Genomic DNA, 24,801 nt, shown 5'->3' with positions numbered 1-24,801 from the left:
TTTGTGACCACAACTGGTAAGTGGTTTTAGGACCACTCTTTAATATGTAGACACTTTTCTGCTTTTTAGAAGTTGGGAATTCCTATAGTAAGTAATGTGATCCCCAAAGGTCTGCAAGTCTCTGAATCAAAGGATTTAGAGGAATACCTTAGCTAATTTTAATGTTAAAATGTCTGCCACCTGGTGTCAGATTAAGAATTAGCATCTTGGTTAATTCTCATACCTAGTGAGTCCCATTAATGTTACCGTTTAGTTGTTACAGTAAATTATACAGTTCACCTAAAATTAAAACAAGCACCATTCTGAAATTGCTTTTAACTTGCTACTATGAAGCTGGAATTTTTGGATTTGTTGGATTTTTCCAGATCTAAAAAATAATTTGGAATTAAAATCTAACTTTAGTGAATTTTCTATATACTTTTGACTCTGTAGCACTGAATTTTATAGAGAGAAATAATAACTTTTGTATGAAGCAAAAATAGCCTTAAACATTATTCATATTTCATGAGTTTGCATAAACCTTATTATTGCTGATAGTTTTCCTAATAATTTTGTTCAGAAGAAGGCATAAAGATTCATTAAGAAACAAAAACCTTTGAGTAACTTAAATTTACTGGTTTGGATTAAATGAGAAAGCAGGTGTTTATTAGATTCCCTAGAATAAGTAAAGAATATGTCTGTTTTGTAAAGAATGAGGTTTATATAGCGGAAAGTAGGGTTTCTTTCTTTTCTTACTGCATTCAAATCCCTTATTTACCTGAAAGCTGTTTCTATGCACTGTATAAGCGACCTTACGGTATAATGTCCTCCCTTCTAGGCCAACCATAAGATTATATGACATAAAGTGTATGGTGCCTGGAGTAGTCAGGAGTCATAAATGTTACCAGATGAATACATTTATTACCAACGTGTAGCATATACCAAATATTGTACAAGATGCCAAAGATCCACTGTTATATCCTTCTCCATTTATAGCCGCAAGGAGCTGAAATTCTATTGCAGGAGTCCTCATGAGGAAAGAATCTAATGTCTAAGATAGTGCTATGCATACCACTGGTTCTCAACAAATACTGTGATTGCTGATATAGGCTACCCAGAAATGTTTATTTTAGACTACAAGATTTAAGGCAGTGGAATTCATTCAGCAAATTCTTATTAAGTGCCTACTGTAGTGCTGGATACTAGATAGCCCTGGGGATAAGCACTGAGTGAATTAGACTCTGTCCTTACCCTTAAAGAACTTAGTCTAGTAGGCACCAACTATATTGACAAGGGTTAAAACTCCCATAACACTCTGCTTTTCTCATAATACTCAGTGTAATTTGAAATTAAAAACTAGATGCCATTCTTTCCCTGTGGACTGCAAGCTTCATGAGGCCAATGGTGGATGTTTACTGCTAGGTCCCAACACCTAGCCCACAGCCTCGCTCCTGGCAGGTGTTCGCTGAATGAATTGATGAATGAATGAATGAGTGGTGAATGACAGAGTTCCTTGTATTTGCCAGAGAGGAAAAACTTTTTCTCTATCTTCTTAGATTCAGTGTTTGGGGCCTGCAAATTAAACTGACATAAGACAGATTAGCAGGAGAAAAAAAGATTTAATTACATACTTATGAGAGTTCACAAAGAAATGTGACTCAAAGAGGCTGTTAGACTTTGAGGCTTAATATACAGTCTTAATAGAGGATGGGGAGGGACAGAGGGTACTTCTGGGAGAATAAATGACTTTAGAAGAGGGGAGAAAGGAAACTCTGGAAAAACAAATGATTTTTGAAAGATTGGGCTCTTAGGAGAATAGGTAGGAGATATAATAGTTTGATGACAGTCTGTTTGGGCGTAGACTTCTCATCTCCCAGAGGGATTAGAGTTGCTCCCAGGGAAGGAACTTACACGACCACTGAGTTCTCTTGGGAGGCTCTGCTTTTAGGCAGATAAGGGATTTCAAGAACTCAAATGCCTTCAGCTCAAAATTATTTCTGTGCCACTGTGGCTTATTCTAGACCCTTTCTCTTCACTTTTGAGGAGTTTTTGAAAATTACTGGGTGGCTTAAAATATACAAAATTGGACAAAATAACTGCATTAGGGAATATTTGAAAGGATTATTTGAATGGATCCTTTACAAAGCAAGTATGCTAAAACAAAACAGTCTACAATTTATTTTATAACTCTAGATTTAGTTTTTGGAAGTTTTATTTTTTGTTGAGAGAGCTTTTGTTCATTTTTAGATATTGAAACCAAATATTATCTTTTTGTTTTCTTTGGTCACTGTTCTCATAAACTGATTTATCCATAAAAATATTAACTGAAGTTAAATGAAATCTTGAATGTGAATATGAAAAGATTTGTTATGCAGTATATAGCCTTTTCACATCTACATCAATGGTTAAATCTAGACCAAGAATTTGGGGGAATGTTATCCACAAAACTGGGTTTGCCTCTTGATGGGTATTGAGCTAAAAGACACAACCAAGCCAAAAATCAGGAGAAGGAAGGATTTATGACTTGCAGCAAGTAAGGGGAACACCAGGGACCTTTCCCAAAGCAGTGTCTCCTGGAACAGCAAAACTGGGGACGTTTTTAGCTAAGGGTACATGCACATTCATGAAGGGGCTTGAGCAGAGGAGAATTCAGCATAGACTTGGGACAAAGGTTGACAGAGTCCAGGCTTTACTTGATTGAATTCACGAGGGTCAGAAAAGGTCAATACCATCATTCCATCCTCCACCTGGGTAGAGCCCTTCCTGCAGAGCTCAAAGATATGTATCAGATGTTACTTATTTCTCTTGAGGAGGAACTGGGACTGTGGTTTATGCTGAACTATTGTTTCTCAACTGCTTTTCCTTTGTTCCTGCATTTCCTCACTTCCCTTAAGATCATTAATTACAGAAACCTGTTCAAGGGCAAGCATTGTGGCCAGGCTTAGATCACAAAATGGCTTAGGCCAAAAATGGCTTCTCTTATGTCAAGAAAGCCATGCCTGGTTCTCTTTCTCTGGGGACCCCCTACCCTATCTGCTTACACAAATACATTTACTAATTTTAATGCAAAATATCTGCCACCTGGCATCAGATTAAAGAACCGAAAGGTGTCAAAGGGAGCAGTTATGTGATAGACTTTCTTCCCCTGCTATTGAAACATTTTCTGGTATTAAATTAGGCGTATTAACTCCTTTGGGCCTCCAAAGCACCATTAATAAACAGAAACCAGCACTCTTTTGATGACCATATAAGGAAAACATTTCTAGGAAAAATAGTGTAGAATCCTTGAGCAGCTATGTTATCTAATAGCCTCAGGATGAGGAAATTTAAAGAGAATAAAAAGTGGCCGACTTAACCATTTTCCCACAGAGAACGTCTGGTATTTCTGCATAAAGATGTATAATGTTATCCCTAGGGATTCTCACCCCCATTATTGTGTCCTTTATTTGAATGAGTAAGTACAGAATCTAGTTCTTATAGTTCTCAGTAGTATAAAATGCCTTTTCAGCTTAAGAGTAACAGAGGAAATTACTTGTAAAAAAAATTAGTGGGGCTTCCTTGGTGGTGCACTGTTTAAGAATCCGCCTGCCAATGCAGGGGACACGGGTTTGAGCCCTGGTCCGGGAAGATCCCACATACCGCGGAGCAGCTAAGCCCATGTGCCACAGCTACTGAGCCCACGTGCCACAACTACTGAGCCCGCGTGCCTGGAGCCCATGCTCTGCAGCAAGAGAAGCCACCACAATGAGAAGTCCGCGCACCGCAATGAAGAGTAGCCCCCGCTCGCCACAACTAGAGAAAGCCCGTGAGCAGCAACGAAGACCCAACGCAGCCAAAAATAAAATAAAATAAAATTTTTTTTTTAAATTAATGAAGGAAACCAAAGATAAGAGAAGGCAGGTTCAGAAAGCCACTGGTTTGTTTCTCAATATGTTGTTTGAATTTTAGGATTAAAATGTTTCCTTCCTCCTGAGTTTGAGTCTCCTAAGGAAGAACTGTGCTCCCCTTTGTTAGGTTTCACTGGAGTTTCTCAGTCAATAGAAATACGCCAAGCCATGAGAAGACACTTCATAGCCTTGATGTAGGAATTATTCTCAGAAACGCTGGTTTGAAAGTTCACCCTTGTGAGGAACTAGTGAGTTATGGAACCATAGAGAATTCTTGGAGGACAGAGGGGCAAATGTATACTTACTGTCCTTGAGAGAGGAAGCTCTCCAGTGTTTGATAGTGACAGACCTTTATTTGTGCTGGACTTACGGTGATGGTTTGCTCGGGACTGGGAGGTTTCCTAGGATTCAGGACTTTCAGTGCTAAAATCAAGAGAGTTCCACATTTACAAAACAGACTCAGAGAACGAACTTATGGTTACGAGGGGGGAAGGGTGGGAGGAAGGGATAGTTAGGAAGTTTGGGATTGACATGTACACACTGCTATACTTAAGATGGATAACCAACAAGGACCTACTGTATAGCACAGGGAACTCTGCTTAATGTTATGTGGCAGCCTGGATGGGAGGGGAGTTTGGGGGAAAATGGATACATGTATATGTGTGGCTGAGTCGCTTTGCTGTGCACCTGAAACCATCACAACATTGTTAATCGGCTATACCCCAATATAAAATGAAAAGTTTAAAAAAATTAAAATAAAATAAAATGAGAAGAGTTCCAGGAAAACCAGGGCAGTTGGTTACCCTTGCTAGACTGCCCTGCTCATTGTAGGACATTTAGCATCTCTGGCTCCCACCCACCAGTGGTGCCTCCACCCATTGTGAGAATCCCAAACACTCCCATACATTTTCAAATGTCCCCTAGGGGTAGGGACCACTCTGAGTCTAGCCCAAGGCTAGGGAATCTCTAGGGATAACATTATATGTCACTCTGGTCCTCTGGGCAAGACCATTACTGAAGTAAGGTGGATGCAGGAGGCCACCTTCAGTCTTCAAACAAACAAAAATCCAAATGCAGTTGGTTTAAATGCCTTTGGCACAAAAAGGGAGGTAGGGAGAGGTGAAAATGGTTTTATTATTTTTTTAATTTTAAGATTAGATTTATTGATCTCAACAGATTTTCTAATAGACGATGTTAATCGAAAATCCAGTGCATGTTAAAAAATAAGAAAATTGATTCTATTTATAAACTTTTAGTCAGCTTTTTATTGTTTGTGGTTCTTATTCACAAATAATTACTAGTTCTCACAGAATTTGAAATTAATTTGTATAGTCATGCAAGATGTCCAACATTTAGATAATTTGGAAGCACCCTGCACCCCCATCCCGTCTCCATGGAATCAAAGAATCAGTTCCTAATGAGAGTACATCCTTCAGAAGGAATGAGACAGAAGAAAGACAGGTGACTTCTGAAAGGAAGATTTAGGATAATATCAGTAAGTGTAAGAGCAAGATGTGTTTTGAAAAATTCCTCACTAATTACAGGACTAGTGTGTAGAACTTAGGTGCACGTTATTGTTATATGTAAAGAATATAGATGCTAAAGCATGATTTTATTGATTAAAAACACCCAGCCTGGTTCTATTACTTAAGGGGATTTAAAGAGGTTATATTGGGTAACCTTGGTTGAGACACATTTCCTTACATTTCAAAATTGGTCAATGTATTCTTTATTTAAACTGATTGATCCTCATCCTCTCCTTTTAAACATAAGCTTGTTCACAGAGATACAGCCAGAAGTCATGTTGTCATGACAACAGTTATACCCTGGGAAGAAAGACTCTTTCAAATGGCCAGTGATTGCGTTTTTAATCACTGATTTATATTGATAGCAAAACTAAATAGGGATGGAGAATTGGTAATTATGTGTTATTTGGGCTCTATTTTCACGTCTATTACTGATATGTAATTTTTGAACATGTGTTATAATACATAAATTTTGCATTAATTCATACAATGCTATCTCATCTATTTTCTGTCTTGTCAATAATAATATTCTCAAAACATATGGAGTCTCCTGCTCAAAACTTTCGATAGCGTTTTGTTGCCTGTATAATAAATTCTGAGCTTAAAAATGTGGTTGTGTAGGGGCCCTGTGAAAAGTAGCTTCCACCTCACATTCAACTTTCTCAACGGCATCCTTTGTGGATCCCACACATATATGGTCCTTGACTCTGGTCTTCAGGAGCTGAGGGAGATGGGCGTCTCACACTGGAAACTATAATACTAATGTCGACTGAAAGAAAATCCACAGCGTAAAAGCTGTGAGTTGAATTTTATTCCAGGTCTTAGTGAATAATAGGCCGGGAGACAGCCTCTCAGCTAGCTCTGAGTGTGCATATGGTTTTGTCAGGGGAATACGCACAGTCAAGCATACATCTCAGTAAAAGGTTACTGCTAGTCACGAGGATCAGATATTTCAGTTAATGCTTTTAGTGCTTATGTATGGGAAGATGCAAGAATCGGGGTTCATTAAAAAAATTGTTTTGGGGGACTTCCCTGGTGGTCCAGTGGTTAGGACTCGGCACTTTCACCGCTGTGACCCTGGGTTCAGTCCCTGGTCAGGGAACTGAATCCCGAAAGCCCCGAGACACAGCCCCCAGAAAAAAAAAAATTGTTTTTTTCCCCCTGAGATATCTCTAACCATCTAAGCGGCCTTTTTTTTCCAAAGCACAGAGTGCCTTATCCTGTTTTCGTCTTGAATTCCTTTCAGGGTGTACTGTTTCAGGCAGCAACTGCAGTGGCTAATGACTTAATCCTTGTAGAACTGGATGGTGGGCAACATTCTTTGTTTTACCCTAAGTAGAAAATTGTCCTAAATGATCTCTAAAGGGAGGTGGTAGTACAGGGAGGAAATGGTTAATTATAAAAATGGGTGATTAGGAAAAGTCTCTTGGAGGAAGCCACCCTTGAAGGATGACCAGGTTTTAGTGTGGAGGCAATGGAGAAGAAGGGGATTCCAGCCCAGGGGAACAGCACAAGCAAAGGCACAGGGCTGCAGAAATGTATGTCTTGTTGCGAGGCACTGAGTATGCACCTGGCCTGGGCTGGAAGGGGCATAAGGGAGTGAGAGGGCAGAGGGCGCGGAAGGCATTGAAGGGGGCATTGGATGCACTGCCATGCTAAAGGAGGTCGATTTCTTTTGTGCAGGAACAAGAACAGGGAGTGGTTGAAATGGGCGTTCTCTGGGAAATTACCAGCTGCGGTATGATTAGCAGGAACAGTGTAGTCACCGTAATTGATTATGAACCATTTTCGAATCCAGGTGAGGCTCTTGAGAGCTTGGACTGATGCAGTCTGTTGGGGTTGGAGGCCGTGAGTATGAGAGCGCTGTACCGCTCCAGATTCATTTCCTGAAATGGATAGTTTTGTGTATTGATTAACAGGTACTCGGGAGCGTGGGTTCTGGTGTGCGGCCGCCTGCCTTGAATCCCAATTCTGCTGTTACTAGCTCTGGGAACCAAGAGTCAGTGACTTACCCTCTCTAAGCATCATCTATAAAATGGTGATAAGATAACACCAACCTTAAAAGGTTCTCATAAGGAGTAAGTGAATGGATAAACATAAAGTGTTTAGAACACTGCCTGGCACGTGGCAAGCACTTCAAGTAAACATTAATGTGGATGCTGGTGTTGATGAAATGGAAACATGGCTGAGTATTTGGTACTTTTTCATAATTTTTTACGCAATCTCAAGAAAATAAGTTATCTGACTCTATTCCTCCCCAAACATCTCAGTCTGCCCCTCTAGAAACACTCACTTCTGGTTAATTTGATGGGTAGTTATTGACCATCCATTATGGGCTGAGCATTGTGCTTGCTCAGTGCCAGGGATACAAGGGTGAAAATGCTGTGGTCTTGTCATAAAGGAGCCTAGAGGCCTTTAATAGGTGGCCATTGGTCCACACAAAAGAGTGCAGGAAAAAATCGTCCACATGTGACAAAGGACCACACATGTCAGAGAGAGAAAACGAGCAAGGGAGAGAGGGGGGATTACTGAACACATAATCTCTAAATTGTCACTGCCAAGGTCATTTTGATTTTAAAAAAACACCTCCCAGGAGTGGATGCTTAAATCATATATTTGTGCAACTATATTGATAAATTATATCGGGCTTTTCCAACTATATCTTATTATTTTAAACCATAGCTTTGGAATAAGTTGTAGTCGAAATTTCTTTTCCTTTAGTCTAGTTTAGAGGACTGGGCTTAAATTTCTGAAGAGTAGCATTAATCCTAGAGATGTTTTAAAATGAGAGCAATGGAAGGTTGTGAGTGGTTCAAAATTGTTGGCAATTCCTGACCTGGAATTTTAATATTTAATCCTGAACCGCTTTTATATCCTTCCAGTCAGGGGGCCATATTATGTTTTTCAGGACCTTCCAATTTGAGGCTCCAAAGAAATTTTTATAGAAAGGATCCCTCTTGTACCTCTGGCTTACTGGAGACCTCCAGACCAGTGCCATCCACTAGAAATACAATGTGAACCACATACGTAATAGTAAATATTCTAATCACATTAAAATAAGGTAAAAGAAACAGGTGAAATTAATTTTAATCGTGTCTCTTACTATTTAACCCAGTATATCTGAAATATTGGGACTTCCCTAGTGGCACAGTGGTTAAGATTCTGCGCTCCCAATGCAAGGGGCCTGGGTTCGATCCCTGGTCAGGGAACTCGATCCCACATGCATGCCACAACTAAGAGTTCACATGCCACAACTAAGGAACTGGTGAGCCGCAACTAAGGAGCCTTCCTGCCACAACTAAGACCCGGCGCAACCAAATAAACAAATGAATAAATAAAGTAAATAAATAAACAATCTCATCTTTAAAAAAATAAAATATTATCATTTTGACATATCTGTATAAGAATTATTAATAAGATATTTATATTCTTTTTATTGTGCTGAGTTTTCCAGGTTCAGTGTGTATTACACTGGCAGCACATCGTCACTCGGACTAACCACATTTCCTGTGCTCAGTAGCCCCACGTGGCTAGTGGCTACCATATTGGACATCACAGCCCTGGAACTTTGGCCTTTTCAGAGCCCTGGGCCACTTCAGTAGCTACCTAAACAGTGGCTGTTATATTTGACGATTTTTCAAAATTAGTGTTTTTATTGTTAAGGAAAATATGTAAATGTGAAAAAGTGAGTTTGATTTGGACCTCAGTTGCAGACAGTTGAGTTAATCATAGGCCACAATTCATGACGTATTTTCATCACTGGTCCATATAAAACATCTTGTTTTATGTTCTTACTTAATTACCTCCTGTTTTATTCCCTTACCTCGCTCCTATTCTCTCCCCCATGGGCAACCATCCTAATGTGTTTAATGTGTAACTTTCTGTTCAGAAGTGTACCTGCGATGTACATTATTGTTTTTTGTGTGTGTTTTCTTAATTTATTTAAAGGGTGTTTTTTCCCCATGTGCTGTGTTTTAGAGATCTATCCATAAGGCTGGGTGGACATTTAATGCATTGTTTCTAACTGCTGCATGGCACTCTGGTGTTTCCCTTTCCCCTTGTAGAATGGTGGGCTCCCAGGGTGTGCCCCTTTCCCCGGCACCGTACATAATCTCGCAGGGGACACCCTGGCTTGGATCCTCTAGTGGAATCATGTGAGGAGGTGTGAGCTCTACACTTAGTATTGCTGGGTTATAGGGTGTATATTATTTACTTGTTTTGAAAAAAAATGATATCTTTATCTTATTTTTATTGATGGATATACCTTTTTTGAAATGTATTTATTTTATTTATTTATTTTTGGCTGTGTTGGGTCTTTGTTGCTGTGCGCGGGCTTTCTCTAGTTGTGGTGAGCAGGGGCTGCTGTTCGTTGGGTGCGCGGGCTTCTCATTGCGGTGGCTTCTCTTGTTGGGGAGCACCGGCTCTAGGCGCGCGGGCTTCAGTAGTTTTGGCACATGGGCTCAGTAGTTGTGGCTCGTGGGCTCTAGAGCGCAGGCTCAGTAGTTATGGCTCGAGGGCTCTAGAGCGCAGGCTCAGTAGTTGTGGCGCACGGGCTTAGTTGCTCCGCGGCATGTGGGATCTTCCCGGACCAGGGCTCGAACGCGTGTCTCCTGCATTGGCAGGCGGATCCTTAACCACTGCGCCACCAGGGAAGCCCTGGATATATACTTTTATATAATTCTGTTCAGTGAAAAATACAGCATTACAAGTGTTTGTTGAATCAGATCCTTTTGACTGGTAAGGTGAATCAGATTGTGGCTTTTTTTTTTTAGGACTCACTAACCAATTCAATTCTTATAAATGTGTTTCTCAGACAGACCCAGTGGCCATGAAAGAGGTCAACTTTCCCAGGGTGGCCAGTTGGAATTTGGGCCAAGTGCAAGTAGCCTTTATTCACAATAAGAAAATTTGCAATTCTTGCTCTATCAGCAGAGTAGAATATATGTATTTTTAATGAATTAGTCATCCAAGCAGAAAGTGGAAGAAAAAAAGTTATTACCCTTAAAGAAAAAATCCCATGGAAAATATACACTGAAAATGCACTCTTGCTTTTAAAAGTAATTTATGCTGTTTGTTTCTCCAAAGAGAATTAAACAAAACAAAACAAAACAAAAATACAGTGTTTTATTTCACTCAACTCCTCTCCGCTCCTGGCTCCATGGTTAGGTACTTTCTACTGTAATATTTTCTAAAGGGAGGGATACATGCTCTCAGTTCATTTATCAAAGTGCACCTGTGACACAGGAAGACACACAAAGTTTGTTTCTACAAGGAGGGAAACACAAACAACTATCTTGGGTGAAGTTTCCACGTCGTCATACACTTGTCCCCACTGATCTCTGCCTGTTTGCCTGCAACAAGGAAGACTTTGACACAGCATCTGATTCATTTGCTTCCAAAGAGTATTCCTCTGTACCCACTTCTGAGATCTAAGGATCATTTGTGTGTGCTGAGCAGAGTCTTCTCTCAAAAGGCCTTTAGGTTATAGTAATTTCTTTCAGAGAGGAAGTAATGGGGAGAGTCGAGGAGGAAGATGCTTAGAACATATCAGAATTCAAGAACAGATTGACCGTCATTTACAGACGGACACTAGCTACCAGTAGATCTAGAAAGAAGGAAATGGAACTAACCCAGAACAAAAACTTTGTACAAATCAGAGTTTTCACAAGTAAGAGGCTTAGATTTTGAGACGAGGAAAAAGAAACCTATTTCTGTAGCATGATAAGTTTGGAATCCTTCCCAGACACCCTGCAGATAAGAAACCCCTAATGCTTCAGGAGCATTTTTCTAGTAGGAAAATAATTTTAGCATACTGCCTGGGATTCATGGCCTAGTGGGTAACCAGTACATTTGTGGGTAAATAAAAACTAGCAAACTGTGATTCTACTTTCTTTTTGGATGTCAGTGCAAAGTAGAACTCAGCTGGGACTCAGGAGGCAGGCAGCTTAGTGGTACAGGCCACAGCCTCATTTTCCCTCCCTCCCTCCCTTCTTCCCTAGCTCCCTTTCTTTCTTCCTCCTTTCCTTCTTTGTCCTCCGCTTTCCTAGAGCTCTCATTCATATTGGTGTTATCTCGGTAGCCTCTGCAGTTTCAGAGGATGAGATATGAGAAAAGGGAGCCACTCCCAGCTATATCCACTTACCTTCAGAAAGCTTACATTGCACACCTACTGTGCCGGAGACATGTTTGCGGTACATCACAAATGCGGTACATGTAAATGAGGTACATTTAATCGGTTGATTAAAATAAAAAGAGGAACAAGCTTGATCTTGGCTTTAAGGAATTTCGATCTGTTTAATTTGTGATTAGTAGCATCTCTATGACACTTTTTCTGATCTTTTTGCTCCTGAGGACCCACAACTTAAACACCAGATAGTTCCACATCCTGATCACTAAAGAAATCCTTCTAAACTTTGAGCACTGATTTATTGTTTGAGATTTTTGAGAATAATTATTCTGTTTACTTGTCCTTTCCTGGAATTTTGGCCCAATTACCTAATACTGTCTTATGCTTGATTCTATTACGAGAAGCATAAAAAAATGAGACTTTCTACACGTGCATCCTTGGCAGATGGGATCCACAAATACCCCTGCCTCTTTTCTGCCAGTAGCCTCAGCATCTTTGAAAAACTCAGAGCTCTGTGTACCACTCTTTCATTTCTGGAAAAGAATAACCAAGCTATTGCACAGGTGTGCATCAGCTAATAGGTTTTGCCATTTTGTTTTCCCCTGGAGAATCTTTGCTTTTGTCTCCTGACCTAGAATTGGGAGGAGTAGGGGAGGAGGATGGTATAAATCAAAGAATCAAAAGCCTTGAGTCAAATGAATGGCTGAATGTTGCTTGTGGTTGGTTGCATCCCGATAGATACTTTTTTTGAGGTTTGTGAAAAATTAGGCCCAACACAGTGTCTGCATTTGGTATTTTTTACAAGAGTTGGAGATGAGGTTAAAATGCTTGGATTGGTGGGGGTGAAAATGAATGAATGAGAACCAACGAGGTTATATTCCAGCAATATACTGTTTTGGAAAGTGTCGGAGGAGTTGGGAGTCAGGAACCTGGGTTTCTTAACTCAACTATAATTCAGACGCCTGTAAGTTTGGTATTGAATATGGGGTTGCAAAGACAATCCATTAGAAGCTGTTTCTTTCCTAGGTACTAGGTCTGGAATTCAGTTTCCTGCCATTAGATGAATGAGTTAGGATCAACTTCAACTGCTAGTAATACAAGACGCTAAAATAACAGTGACTTATTACAATAGAAATGTATTTCCCTTTCACGTAGAAACCTGGCAGTAACAGTCCACTGATATAGTGGCTCTGTTCCACAAAGACCTGAGGAACCCAAATTCCTTGACCTTACTACTCCAGCATGCCTAGGGTATAGCCAGTGTACTCAAGGTCCAAGGCAGCTTGTCTGTTCCAGACAGCAAGAAAAAAATGTGCCTGCTAGCTATTTTATAAGGAAGGCTCTTAGAAGCTGCCATACAATCCTTGTACTTACATCCCAGTAGTTAGAATGTTACCTGCCTGCAAGGGAAGCTGAGAAATGTGTTCTAGATGGCCATGTGTCCAATGAAAAGGAAGAAGACACTGGATATTGATGAATACCTTGTAGTGTCGGCTGCCTTATTTATGAGACCCAAACACCAGGCTTCTCATAGACAAAAGGAAAAGCACAGAATGGTTTGCCCAGTTAACTTTATTATTAAAAAAAAAGTTTATACGTAATTACCTAGTGTACAACATGATTATAATTTAGAACAAGATTACAAAATAAAACCACCTGGATGCAATGTGAAACGATCATCAGTTACTGCCTTTCTACTTCCAGTGCTGTTTACCACATGCTAAGTTCCTCTTAGATTTGGTGCTTAGGAAAAAGTTTCTTTTTTGGTAAACTTCTTTTATTAGATAACTAAAACTTTGTAAATTTTAGGGGCAAGAAATTAAGTTTCTTCTCAACTCCATGGCTCTATTTTCTCATGTTACTTTATTGGTTTCAAATACATTTGTATCTTTTATATAAGCTGCTTCAAATTCTCTTTTAATTTAGGTGGAGAATAAATATTTCAGAAGAGTAATAAAAAACAGCTTTTACCCTGATCCTTTTAAATGTGTTTTTAAAAGTTAATCTCAGAAAAACATTTCTCTCTGAACTCCTCCACCCCATCCATAGCCTAAAAACCCTATTTTACATTTTACATCAAATGTTAAAGCTTGTCCACTAACCACTTAGGCATACTGAACAAATTACTTCAGTTATGCTGATTTTTTTAAGGGCACTTAACCTTTAAAAATACATTTAACAAACAGAATGGTTCCCAAACAAAAATACACTGAGATTTCTCCACAGTCAATGACAACCAGTTTCCCAACCTTGATCAAGTTATATAACGTTGCTGAAATCTGTATCTTTACCTGTAAAATAGGAATAGTATCTCCTCTACCTGTCTTGTAAGATTTTGTGGGATCAAATGAGATTGAATTAGTTACAGGACTTTGAAAATTCCATAGTGCTCTAGAAGTGCATGCTCTTGTTCTTGTATCAGAAACAAAATATACACATTTTAATCTATGGGAGTATAGTTCTGTATGCTCCCACACACCGATTTTGACTTTAGAAAAGATGGCATCCACTTCCACTTGCGCTTTTAACATGCTGATAAAAGGCCAAATTGTAGTTGGTTGTTGAATACTTTGTTGATTTCCTAGATTCTCCATAATCATCTTTTGTCCTAATACTTAATGTAGATGAGAAGACAAGTCCTCTCATGCCACTGTGTAGAACAATAATGACCTTGAAGTTGGTCTAGGCAGCCCCTAGAATAGCTTCCACCTTGTTATCAGTGCTATCGTGTACCAGCCTGAGGAGGACCACAGCTCTTAAGAGAAAAGTGTATTGAAGACCCTGCCAAAATAGTGGAAAAGAAAACAGGCTTTATTTAATATACTTTCAAACCTGTCTACCTTGAAAGAGTATGGTGCCAGTAGTAATTGTATCTGTGTAATTGCATGGAAGCTAAGGAAAGATTGCTGCCCGAGGTGGCATTTTGTCTTTTCTCCAAGTGCTCACTGTGAAAGAATAATCAAATGAGGAAGATGTGTGGTTGGTTGACTGCAGACATGGCAGCTGGACACGTTCTCTGAATGATGTTGTACAGTTGTTTAATCTCCATATGATTATAGGTCTTCCTGTTACACGGTGTTTAGGCACTAAATACCTAAACTTGAAAGCAAAGAATATTAGGGCTGACTTGTTGATCTTCCTGCCAAACCTGAATATAATCCTGTCTGGTATTGAACAGGATGCATTGCTGCCATTCAGTTAGTTGAGTGGTATAGTCAGACAACTGGAGGAAAAAGTAATAAACCTCCCTAGCAATTTTACATAAATATGTTGCAACCTTTACTTTTTAAAATCACCAACAAGTTGCTGATTCAAGAGCATGGCCACCTGCACCCATTCTCCATTTTTTATTGTGAATAGACTTTTGAATTTTGGAGATTGGTTGGCTTCAACACAGGTGTTTCCCAGCACGTCTTAGAAAAACAAGATTGAGGTTATTGAAATGGTCTGTAGCTTTCTTAAAGTACTATTCTCCATTCAAGTTCTAAGGTTTTATTTTTACATTTTTTGGAGGGGAGGGAAGACTTTAAGCCTGCGGCTTCTCAATAGTGATTGTAAATTATGCTACTTTGTACTTTGTGCACACTCTAAAAGGAAATAGTGTTTTAGGTTATATTTCATATCTTAAAATTTTAGTATCTCCTTTTATAACTTGTAAGAAAATGCATGTTTTATTGTGTGTTTCGAATGAGACCTTATTATGATATTTAAAATATTCTGCAGCCAGGTCATATGATTAACTTCAGTTATATGTATGTATAGGTATGGATGTATGATTGGATATTTACAAATACCAGTTTTTCCCCCTGGATAATTTTTAGTGGCTTACATTTCATGCCCTTTAGTTTTTGTTTTTTTTTTTCCGCAGTTGCATTTTTAATTAATTAATTTATTTATTTATTTATTTTTGACTGTGTTGGGTCTTCATTTCTGTGTGAGGGCTTTCTCCAGTTGCGGCAATTGGGGGGCCACTCTTCATCATGGTGAGCGGGCCTCTCACTGTCGTGGCCTCTCTTGTTGCGGAGCACAGGCTCCAGACGCGCAGGCTCAGTAGTTGTGGCTCATGGGCCCAGTTGCTCCGCGGCATGTGGGATCTTCCCAGACCAGGGCTCGAACCCGCATCCCCTGCATTGGCAGGCAGATTCTCAACCACTGCTCCACCAGGGAAGCCCCCCTTTAGTTTTTAAATTTGTCTTTGCAGAGTCCCCCTGACTCTGTTTTGATTTTGGTTAACAGTCTGTGAACAGAGAGGCATAATTTCCCTTTTATTTTCCACCATCATCGGATCAGTTCCTATTTACATACTTTCTTCTTTTTTTTTATATATATATATTTATTTATTTATTTTGGCTGCACCAGGTCTTAGTTGAGGCATGCTGGATCTTTAGTTGTGCCATGTGGGTTCCGTAGTTGTGGCATGCATGCGGCATCTAGTTCTCTGACCAGGGATTGAACCCAGACCCCCTGCATTGGGAGTGCGGAGTCTTACCCACTGGATCACCAGGGAAATCCCTACATACTTTCTTGAGGACATAAGGTAGAGCAGAAGCAGTCTCAAAAGAAGGATGTCTTAAATAATAAAGCAGACTTCATAAACTATTTTGTTCTGATTTCATTTCTGCTTCTTTAATGGCTCAACTGCATGACATAAAGCAGCCACATGCTGTTTTTTTTTTTTTTTTTTTGGGCTGTGTTGGGTCTTCATTCCTGCGCACGGGCTTTCTCTAGTTGTGGCGAGCAGGGTCTACTCTTCATTGCAGTGCGCGGGCTTCTCATTGTGGTGGCTCCTCTTGTTGCAGAGCGCAGGCACTAGGCGCGTGGGCTCAGTAGTTGTGGCTTGAGGGCTCAGTAGTTGTGGCTCATGGGCTCTGGAGTGCAAGCTCAGTAGTTGTGGTGCACGGGCTTAGTTGCTCCGCGGCATGTGGGATCTTCCCGGACCAGGGCTTGAACCCATGTCCCTTGCACTGGCAGATGGATTCTTAACCACTGCGCCACCAGGGAAGCCCCCACATGCTTATTAAAGAGGTGCCACAAACTCAGACTAGTGGGTCCTCATGTGATACGTTGTTTCTGAATTGATATGTAAGTGACCACTGTTCTCATCTACTTTTCTTGATCTAAATAAAAGCTACCTTTTTAGTAAAAACACATTTGGTGATTGCAAACTCTCAGAACTCTTAGTTTTTCAATGAAATGCACTATGGTTGATGCCATTTCAAAAATGTTTCTATTACATAGTATTTTCCCCCAAAGCCACATTTGAATGAAGTAATGAATAGCGAATAGTAACAGACATTTACTGAGTGATTGTTACATGCCTGGCTTTGTGCTGGGCACTCTGTTCCACATCAACTGTATGGCACAGAAGCTGTCATCAGTTCTGTCATAGTAAGCAGACAGGCCATTAGAAATTAAGCTGTTTGTCTGAGGTCACACAGCTAGCCAGCATTGGAGCTGAGATTCACGGCTGTCCGCTGTCTCCAGAGCTCCTGCCTGTGATAGTAATGTGGCCCTGAAACAAATTTAATAGAGTAAGCCCAGCAAAAACTATGTCCCCAGTGAGTTTAAATTAAGAAATATTGTGTTGATCTTATGCCAAAACACTTGATAAAAATACACAAAGTATACAGTATTGCCAGGCCCAAATTTAAGAACGATTTAAATAGTGAGTTCTTGGAACATTTACTCAAGAATCTTTAACAGAGCTTGGTTCAAGATGGTGGAGTAGAAGGATGTACGCTCACTTCCTCTTGCAAGAGCACCGGAATCACAGCTAACTGCTGAACAGTCATCAACAGGAAGACACTGGAACTCACCAAAAAAGATACCCCACATTTAAAGACAAAGGAAAAGCCGCACTGAGACGGTAGGAGGGGCGCAATCACAGTAAAATCAAATCCCATAACTGCTGGGTGGGTGACGCACAAACTGGAGAACACTTATATCACGGAAGTCCACCCACTGGAGTGAAGGTTCTGAGCCCCATGTCAGGCTTCCCAACCTGGGGGTCCGGCAGCGGGAGGAGGAATTCCTAGAAAATCAGACTTTGAAGGCTAGTGGGATTTGATTGCAGGACTTCAACAGGACTGGGGGAAACAGAGACTCCACTCTTGGAGGGCACACACAAAGTAGTGTGTGTATCGGGACCCAGGGGAAGGAGCAGTGACCCTATCGGAGACTGAACCAGACCTACCTGCTAGTGTTGGAGGGTCTCCTGCAGAGGCGGGGGGTGGCTGTGGCTCACCGTGGGGACAAGGACACTGGCAGCAGAAGTTCTGGGAAGTAATCCTTGGCATGAGCCCTGCCAGAGTCCGCCATTAGCCCCACCAAAGAGCTGGGTAGACTCCAGTGCTGGGTCGCCTCAGGCCAAACAACCAACAGGGAGGGAACCCAGCCCCACCCATCAGCAGACAAGCGGATTAAAGTTTTACTGAGCTCTGCCCACCAGAGCAACAGTCAGCTCTACCCACCACCAGTCCCTCCCATCAGGAAGCTTGCACAAGCCTCTTAGATAGCCTCATCCACCAGAGGGCAGACAGCAGAAGCAAGAAGAACTACAATCCTGCAGCCTGTGGAACAAAAACCACATTCACAGAAAGACAGACAAAATGAAAAGGCAGAAGACTTTGTACCAGATGAAAGAACAAGATAAAACCCCAGAAAAAACAACTAAATGAAGTGGAGATAGGCAACCTTCCAGAAAAAGAATTCAGAATAATGATAGTGAAGATGATCCAGGACCTCGGAAAAAGAATGGAGGCAAAGATCGAGAAGATGCAAGAAATGTTTAACGAAGACCTAGAAGAATTAAAGAACAAACACCAGAAGAATTAAAGAAGAAACAAACAGAGATGAACAGTACAATAACTGAAATGAAAAATACACTAGAAGGAATCAGTAGCAGAATAACTGAGGCAGAAGAAAAGATAAGTGACCTGGAAGACAGAATGGTGGAATTCACTGCCACGGAAAAGAATAAAGAAAAAAGAAGGAAAAGAAATGAAGACAACCTAGGAGACCTCTGGGACAACATTAAACGCAACAACATTCGCATTATAGAGGTCCCAGAAGGAAAAGAGAGAGAGAAAGGACCAGAGAAAATATTTGAAGAGATTATAGTCGAAAACTTCCCTAACATGGGAAAGGAAATAGCCACCCAAGTCCAGGAAGCGAAAAGTCCCAGGTAGGGTAAACCCAAGGAGAAACACGCCGAGACACATAGTAATCAAATTGACAAAAATTAAAGACAAAGAAAAATTATTGAAAGCAACAAGGGAAAAACAACAAATAATATACAAGGGAACTCCCATAAGGTTAACAGCTGATTTCTCAGCAGAAACTCTACAAGCCAGAAGGGAGTGGCACAATATATGTAAAGTGATGAAAGGGAAGAAACTACAACCAAGATTACTCTACCCAGCAAGGATCTCATTCAGATTGGATGGAGAAATCAAAAGCTTTACAGGCAAGCAAAAGCTAAGAGAATTCAGCACCACCAAACCAGCTCTGTAACAAATGCTAAAGGAACTTCTCTAAGTGGGAAACACAAGAGAAGAAAAGGACCTACAAAAACAAACCAATGACAATTAAGAAAATGGTAATAGGAACATTCATATTGATAATTACCTTAAACGTGAATGGATTAAATGCTCCAACCAAAAGACACAGGCTTACTGAATGGATACAAAAACAAGACCCATATATATGCTGTCTACAAGAGACCCACTTCAGACCTAGGGACACATATAGACTGAAAGTGAGGGGGTGGAAAAAGATATTCCATGCAAATGGAAATCAAAAGAAAGCTGGAGTAGCAATACTCATATCAGATAAAATAGACTTTAAAATAAAGACTGTTACAAGAGACAAGGAAGGACACTACCTAATGATCAAGGGATCAATCCAAGAAGAAGATATAACAATTATAAATATATATGCACCCAACATAGGAGCACCTCAATACATAAGGCAACTGCTAACAGCTATAAAAGAGGAAATCGACAGTAACACAATAATAGTGGGGGACTTTAACACCTCACTTACACCAATGGACAGATCATCCAAAAGGAAAATAAATAAGGAAACAGAAGCTTTAAATGACACAATAGACCAGATAGATTTAATTGATATTTATAGGACATTCCATCCAAAAACAGCAGATTACACTTTCTTCTCAAGTGCACACAGAACATTCTCTAGGATCAAATCTTGGGTCACAAATCAAGCCTCGGTAAATTTAAGAAAATTGAAATCATATCAAGGATCTTTTCCAACCACAATGCTATGAGATTAGAAATCAGTTACAGGGAAAAAAAACATAAAAAACACAAACACATGGAGGCTAAACAGTACATTACTAAATAACCAAGAGATGACTGAAGAAACCAAAGAGGAAATCAAAAAATACCTAGAGACAAATTAGAATGAAAACACGACGATCCAAAACCTGTGGGATGCAGCAAAAGCAGTTCTAAGAGGGAGGTTTATAGCAATACAAGCCTACCTCAAGAAACTAGAAAAATCTCAACTATCTAACCTTACACCTAAAGGAACTAGAGAAAGAAGAACAAACAAAACCCAAAGTTAGCAGAAGGAAAGAAATCATAAAGATCAGAGCAGAAATAAATGAAATAGAGACAAAGAAAATGATAGCAAAGATCAGTAAAACTAAAAGCTGGTTCTTTGAGAAGATAAACAAAATTGATAAACCTTTAGCCAGACTCATCAAGAAAAAGAGGGAGAGGATTCAAATCAATAAAATTAGAAATGAAAAAGGAGACGTTACAACGGACACTGCAGAAATACAAAGCATCCTAAGAGACTACTACAAGCAACTCTGTGCAAATAAAGTGGACAACCTGGAAGAAATGGACAAATTCTTAGAAAGGTATAACCTTCCAAGACTGAACCAGGAAGAAATAGAAATATGGACAGACCAATCACAAGTAATGAAATTGAAACTGTGATTAAAAATCTTCCAATGAACAAAAGTCCGGGACCAGGTGGCTTCACAGGTGAATCTTATCAAACATTTAGAGAAGAGCTAACACCCATCCTTCTCAAACTCTTCCAAAAAATTGTAGAGGAAGGAACACTCCCAAACTCATTCTATGAGGCCACCATCACCCTGATACCAAAACCAGACAAAGATACTACAAAAAAAGAAAATTACAGACCAATATCACTGATGAATATAGATACAAAAATCCTCAGCAAAATACTAGCAAACAGAATCCAACAACACATTAAAAGGATCATACACCATGATCAAGTGGGATTTATCCCAGGGATGCAAGGATTCTTCAATATATGCAAATCAATCAATGTGATACCCCATATTAACAAATTGAAGAATAAAAACCATATGATCATCTCAGTAGATGCAGAAAAAGCTTTTGACAAAATTCAACACCCATTTATGATAAAAAACTCTCCAGAAAGTGGGCATAGAGGGGACCTACCTCAACATAATAAAGGCCATATATGACAAACCCATAGCAAACATCATTCTCAATGGTGAAAAACTGAAAGCATTTCCTCTAAGATCAGGAACAAGACAAGGATGTCCACTCTCGCTATTATTCAACATAGTTTTGGAAGTCCTAGCCACAGCAATCAGAGAAGAAAAAGAAATAAAAGGAATACAGATTGGAAAAGAAGAAGTAAAACTGTCACTGTTTGCAGATGACATGATACTATACATAGAGAATCCTAAAGATGCCGCCAGAAAACTACTAGAGCTAATCAATGAATTTAGTAAAGTTGCATGATACAAAATTAATGCACAGAAATCTCTTGGATTCCTATACACTAACAACAAAAGATCAGAAAGAGAAATTAAGCAAACAATCCCATTCACCATTGCAACAAAAAGAATAAAATACCTAGGAATAAACCTATGTAAGGAGGTAAAAGACCTGTACTCAGAAAACTATAAGACACTGATGCAAGAAATCAAAGATGACACAAACAGATGGAGAGATATACCATGTTCTTGGATTAGAAGAATCAATATTGTGAAAATGACTATACTACCCAAAGCAATCTACAGATTCAGTGCAATCCCTCTCAAATTACCAATGGCATTTTTTACAGAACTAGAACAAAAAGTCGTAAAATTTGTATGGAGACACAAAAGACCCGAAAAGCCAAAGCAATCTTGAGGGAAAAAAATGGAGCTGGAGGAATCAGACTCCCTGACTTCAGACTATACTACAAACTACAGTAATCAAGACAATATGGTACTGACACAAAAACAGAAATATAGTTCAATGGAACAGGATAGAAAGCTCAGAGATAAACCCATGCACCTGTGGTCAACTAATCTATGACAAAGGAGGCAAGGATATGCAATGGAGAAAAACACAGTCTCTTCAATAAGTGGTGCTTGGAAAACTGGACAGCTACATATAAAAGAATGAAACTAGAACACTCCCTAACACCATACACAAAAATAAACTCAAAATGGATTAGAGACCTAAATGTAAGACCAGACACTATAAAACTCTTAGAGGACAACATAGGAAGAACACTCTTTGACATAAATCACAACAAGATCTTTTTTGATCCACCTCCTAGAGTAATGGAAATAAAAACAAAAATAAACAAATGGGACCTAATGAAACTTAAAAGCTTTTGCAAAGCAAAGGAAACTACAAACAAGACAAAAAGGCAACCCTCAGAATGGGAGAAAATATTTGCAAACAAATCAACGGACAAAGGATTAATCTCCAAAATATATAAACAGCTCATGCAGCTCAATATTAAAAAACAACCCAATCCAAAAATGGGCAGAAGACCTAAATAGACATTTCTCCAAAGAAGACATACAGATGGCCAAGAAGTACATGAAAAGCTGCTCAACATCACTAATTATTAGAGAAATGCAAATCAAAACTACAAAGAGGTATCACCTCACACCAGTTAGAATGGGCATCATCAGAAAATCTACAAACAGCAAATGCTAGAGAGGGTGTGGAGAAAAGGGAACCCTCTTGCGCTGTTGGTGGGAATGTAAATTGATACAGCCACTATGGAGAACAGTATGGAGGTTCCTTAAAAAACTAAAAATAGAATTACCATATGACCCAGCAATCCCAGTACTGGGCATATGCCCAGAGAAAACCATAATTCAAAAAGACACGTGCACCCCAATGTTCATTGCAGCACTATTTAGAATAGCCAGGTCATGGAAGCAACTGAAATGCCCATATACAGACGAATGGATAAAGAAGATGTGGTACATATATACAATGGAAAATTACTCAGCCATAAAAAGGAATGAAATTGGGTCATTTGTAGAGACATGGATGGACCTAGAGACTGTCATACAGAGTGAAGTAAGTCAGAAAGAGAAAAACAAATGTCGTATATTAACATATATGTGGAACCTAGAAACATGGTACAGATGAACTGGTTTGCAGGGCAGAAATAGAGACACAGATGTAGAGAACAAACATATGGACACCAAGGGGGGAAAGTGCCAGGGTGGTGGTGGTGGTGGTGGTGTGATGAATTGGGAGATTGGGTTTGACATGTATACACTAATATGTATAAAATAGATAACTAATAACCTGCTGTATAAAAAAATAAATTTAAAAAAATTCAAAGAAAAAAAAAGAATCTTTAACAGAAAAATCCTCAGTTACAAATAACTATGTATTTTAGGGACACTAAATATCTTAATGTTAATTTTTTTAAAGGAAAAGAGGGAAAAAGAGAAAATCAACACTCCCAAAACTGTTAAGAGGTTTATTACAGCTGTAAAAAGAATGCAACCACAGGAAAGCTCAAGTGAGTACAATGTGTAATTTTTCTGAGGCTGTGATAGACACTTCAGGGTCCCAAATATGCCCTGCAGATAAATATCAAGAAATAGCAGGGGCCCTGAAACTGTTTTAGGTCAGCTTTCCTCCCCTCTATCTGGCAGGCCAGCAGGTCAGATTTCTGAGAGCTCACAGATTTTGGACATTTGGGGCTCATTCCCTTGTTTCCACAGTCATTGCTTTTGCCAGTTCCTTTGACTGAGGACAGTTTCACCCCGGGTTCTGAACAGCCTCTGTATGCTGCCTGGAACCCTCAGCAAACCTATAATAAATGATCCGGACCTGGAGTCCTGGCTCCACGCTCTTGTCTTCAGAAGTCGGTGGTGAAGCTGGAGGGAATGAAGAGCCTTCTTGCTGTTTTCTGACAAGGAAGTTCTAGGTCCAGAAAAAATAAAGGGACTAAGTAGTGAGTTAGGAAAGAAGAGAGAAAGGCAAAGGAAGCAGACCACCGGTGACCGGAGAAAGTGTTTTAAAGCTAAATTCAGGTAGTTTGGATTAAGGCATCTGGCTCCCTCTGGAATAACAGTGCTCAAAAGAGAAGCCAGCAGTAGCTGCAGCTAAGACTTCCGAAGAGAGAGGTTTTTCTTCTCTAAGAATGGGAGCATTGTGCAGATTACTCTTCTGATTTTGAAAACACAGACCACACAAGAGCTTCAAGAGCTTGCCTTTGCATAGAGGGTGAATCCTTAGCCCTTATGGCCTTAAATCTTATCCTAGACCACTCACATCTCATTCAGTGACTTTGTGTTGTAATGACACAACAGGCTCTTCCCTGCCACATGGCCTTTGCACTTGCTGTTCCGTCTTCCAGGAGTGCTGTTCTCTTGTCTCTTCCCAAGGCTGGTGCCCCTTCTAGTTTAGGGTGACATTGTTCCTTCCTCAGACCATCCTATCCAAATAGCCCACCCTATCCCCAGACACAATTGATCCCATTATACCTGAATTGCCTCTTTTATTCATTACTGTATTCTCAGCTTCTAGAATAGTGCTTGGAATGTATTGGAGTCCCTCAGTGCAAGAGAATGAATGAATAAATGGGAGAATAAATGAAAGAATGATTGAATATAATTCACATTTTTTATTCTCTGGAGCCAGCAGTTAGATGGAGTTTGGTGGAAAAGATTAATTACCTTTTCTGTTTTCCTAGGCCAATGGTTCTTAAAAGTGTGATCCCAAAACCAGCAGCAAGAAATCAGCACCACCTGGGAACTGTTAGAAATGCAGATTCTCAGGCCCCGCCCCAGAGCAACTGAGTCAGAACCTTGGCGGGGTTGGGGGGGGGCGGTAGTACCCAGCGATCTGTGTTCTAGCAGATCTCCAGGTGACTGTGAACCTTGAGAACCACTGCCCCAGTTCACGGATGCTGGGCCCGGGTCTATCTGATGAACTCTGCACCCCCCAGCCCTAGAACAATGCCTGGCACAGAGTAGACAGGAAATATTTGTTGAATGAGTTAA

General features: G+C 39.9%; 1 protein-coding gene across 16 annotated transcripts in view; it reads left to right on the top strand.

The window, feature by feature from the left end:
* APBB2 (amyloid beta precursor protein binding family B member 2) overlaps positions 1-24,801 on the top strand; it is a 372,773-nt gene that overhangs the window by 228,981 nt on the left and 118,991 nt on the right. The window contains exon 1 of one of the 16 annotated variants that reach the window (XM_061192212.1): positions 23,259-23,312. The exons of the other annotated variants lie outside the window; for them this stretch is intronic. Within the exon in view, the coding sequence (XP_061048195.1) occupies positions 23,291-23,312 (22 nt within the window). The 5' untranslated portion in view covers positions 23,259-23,290. Of the gene's footprint in view, positions 1-23,258; positions 23,313-24,801 lie in introns of those variants that run through there. 16 annotated transcript variants of the gene reach the window in all.

This window comes from Eubalaena glacialis, chromosome 5 (genome assembly GCF_028564815.1).
Source record: "Eubalaena glacialis isolate mEubGla1 chromosome 5, mEubGla1.1.hap2.+ XY, whole genome shotgun sequence".
NCBI classification, from domain to species: domain Eukaryota; kingdom Metazoa; phylum Chordata; class Mammalia; order Artiodactyla; family Balaenidae; genus Eubalaena; species Eubalaena glacialis.
The sequence above is the reverse complement of the archived record's forward strand: the minus strand, read 5'-3'. Positions and strand labels throughout refer to the sequence as shown.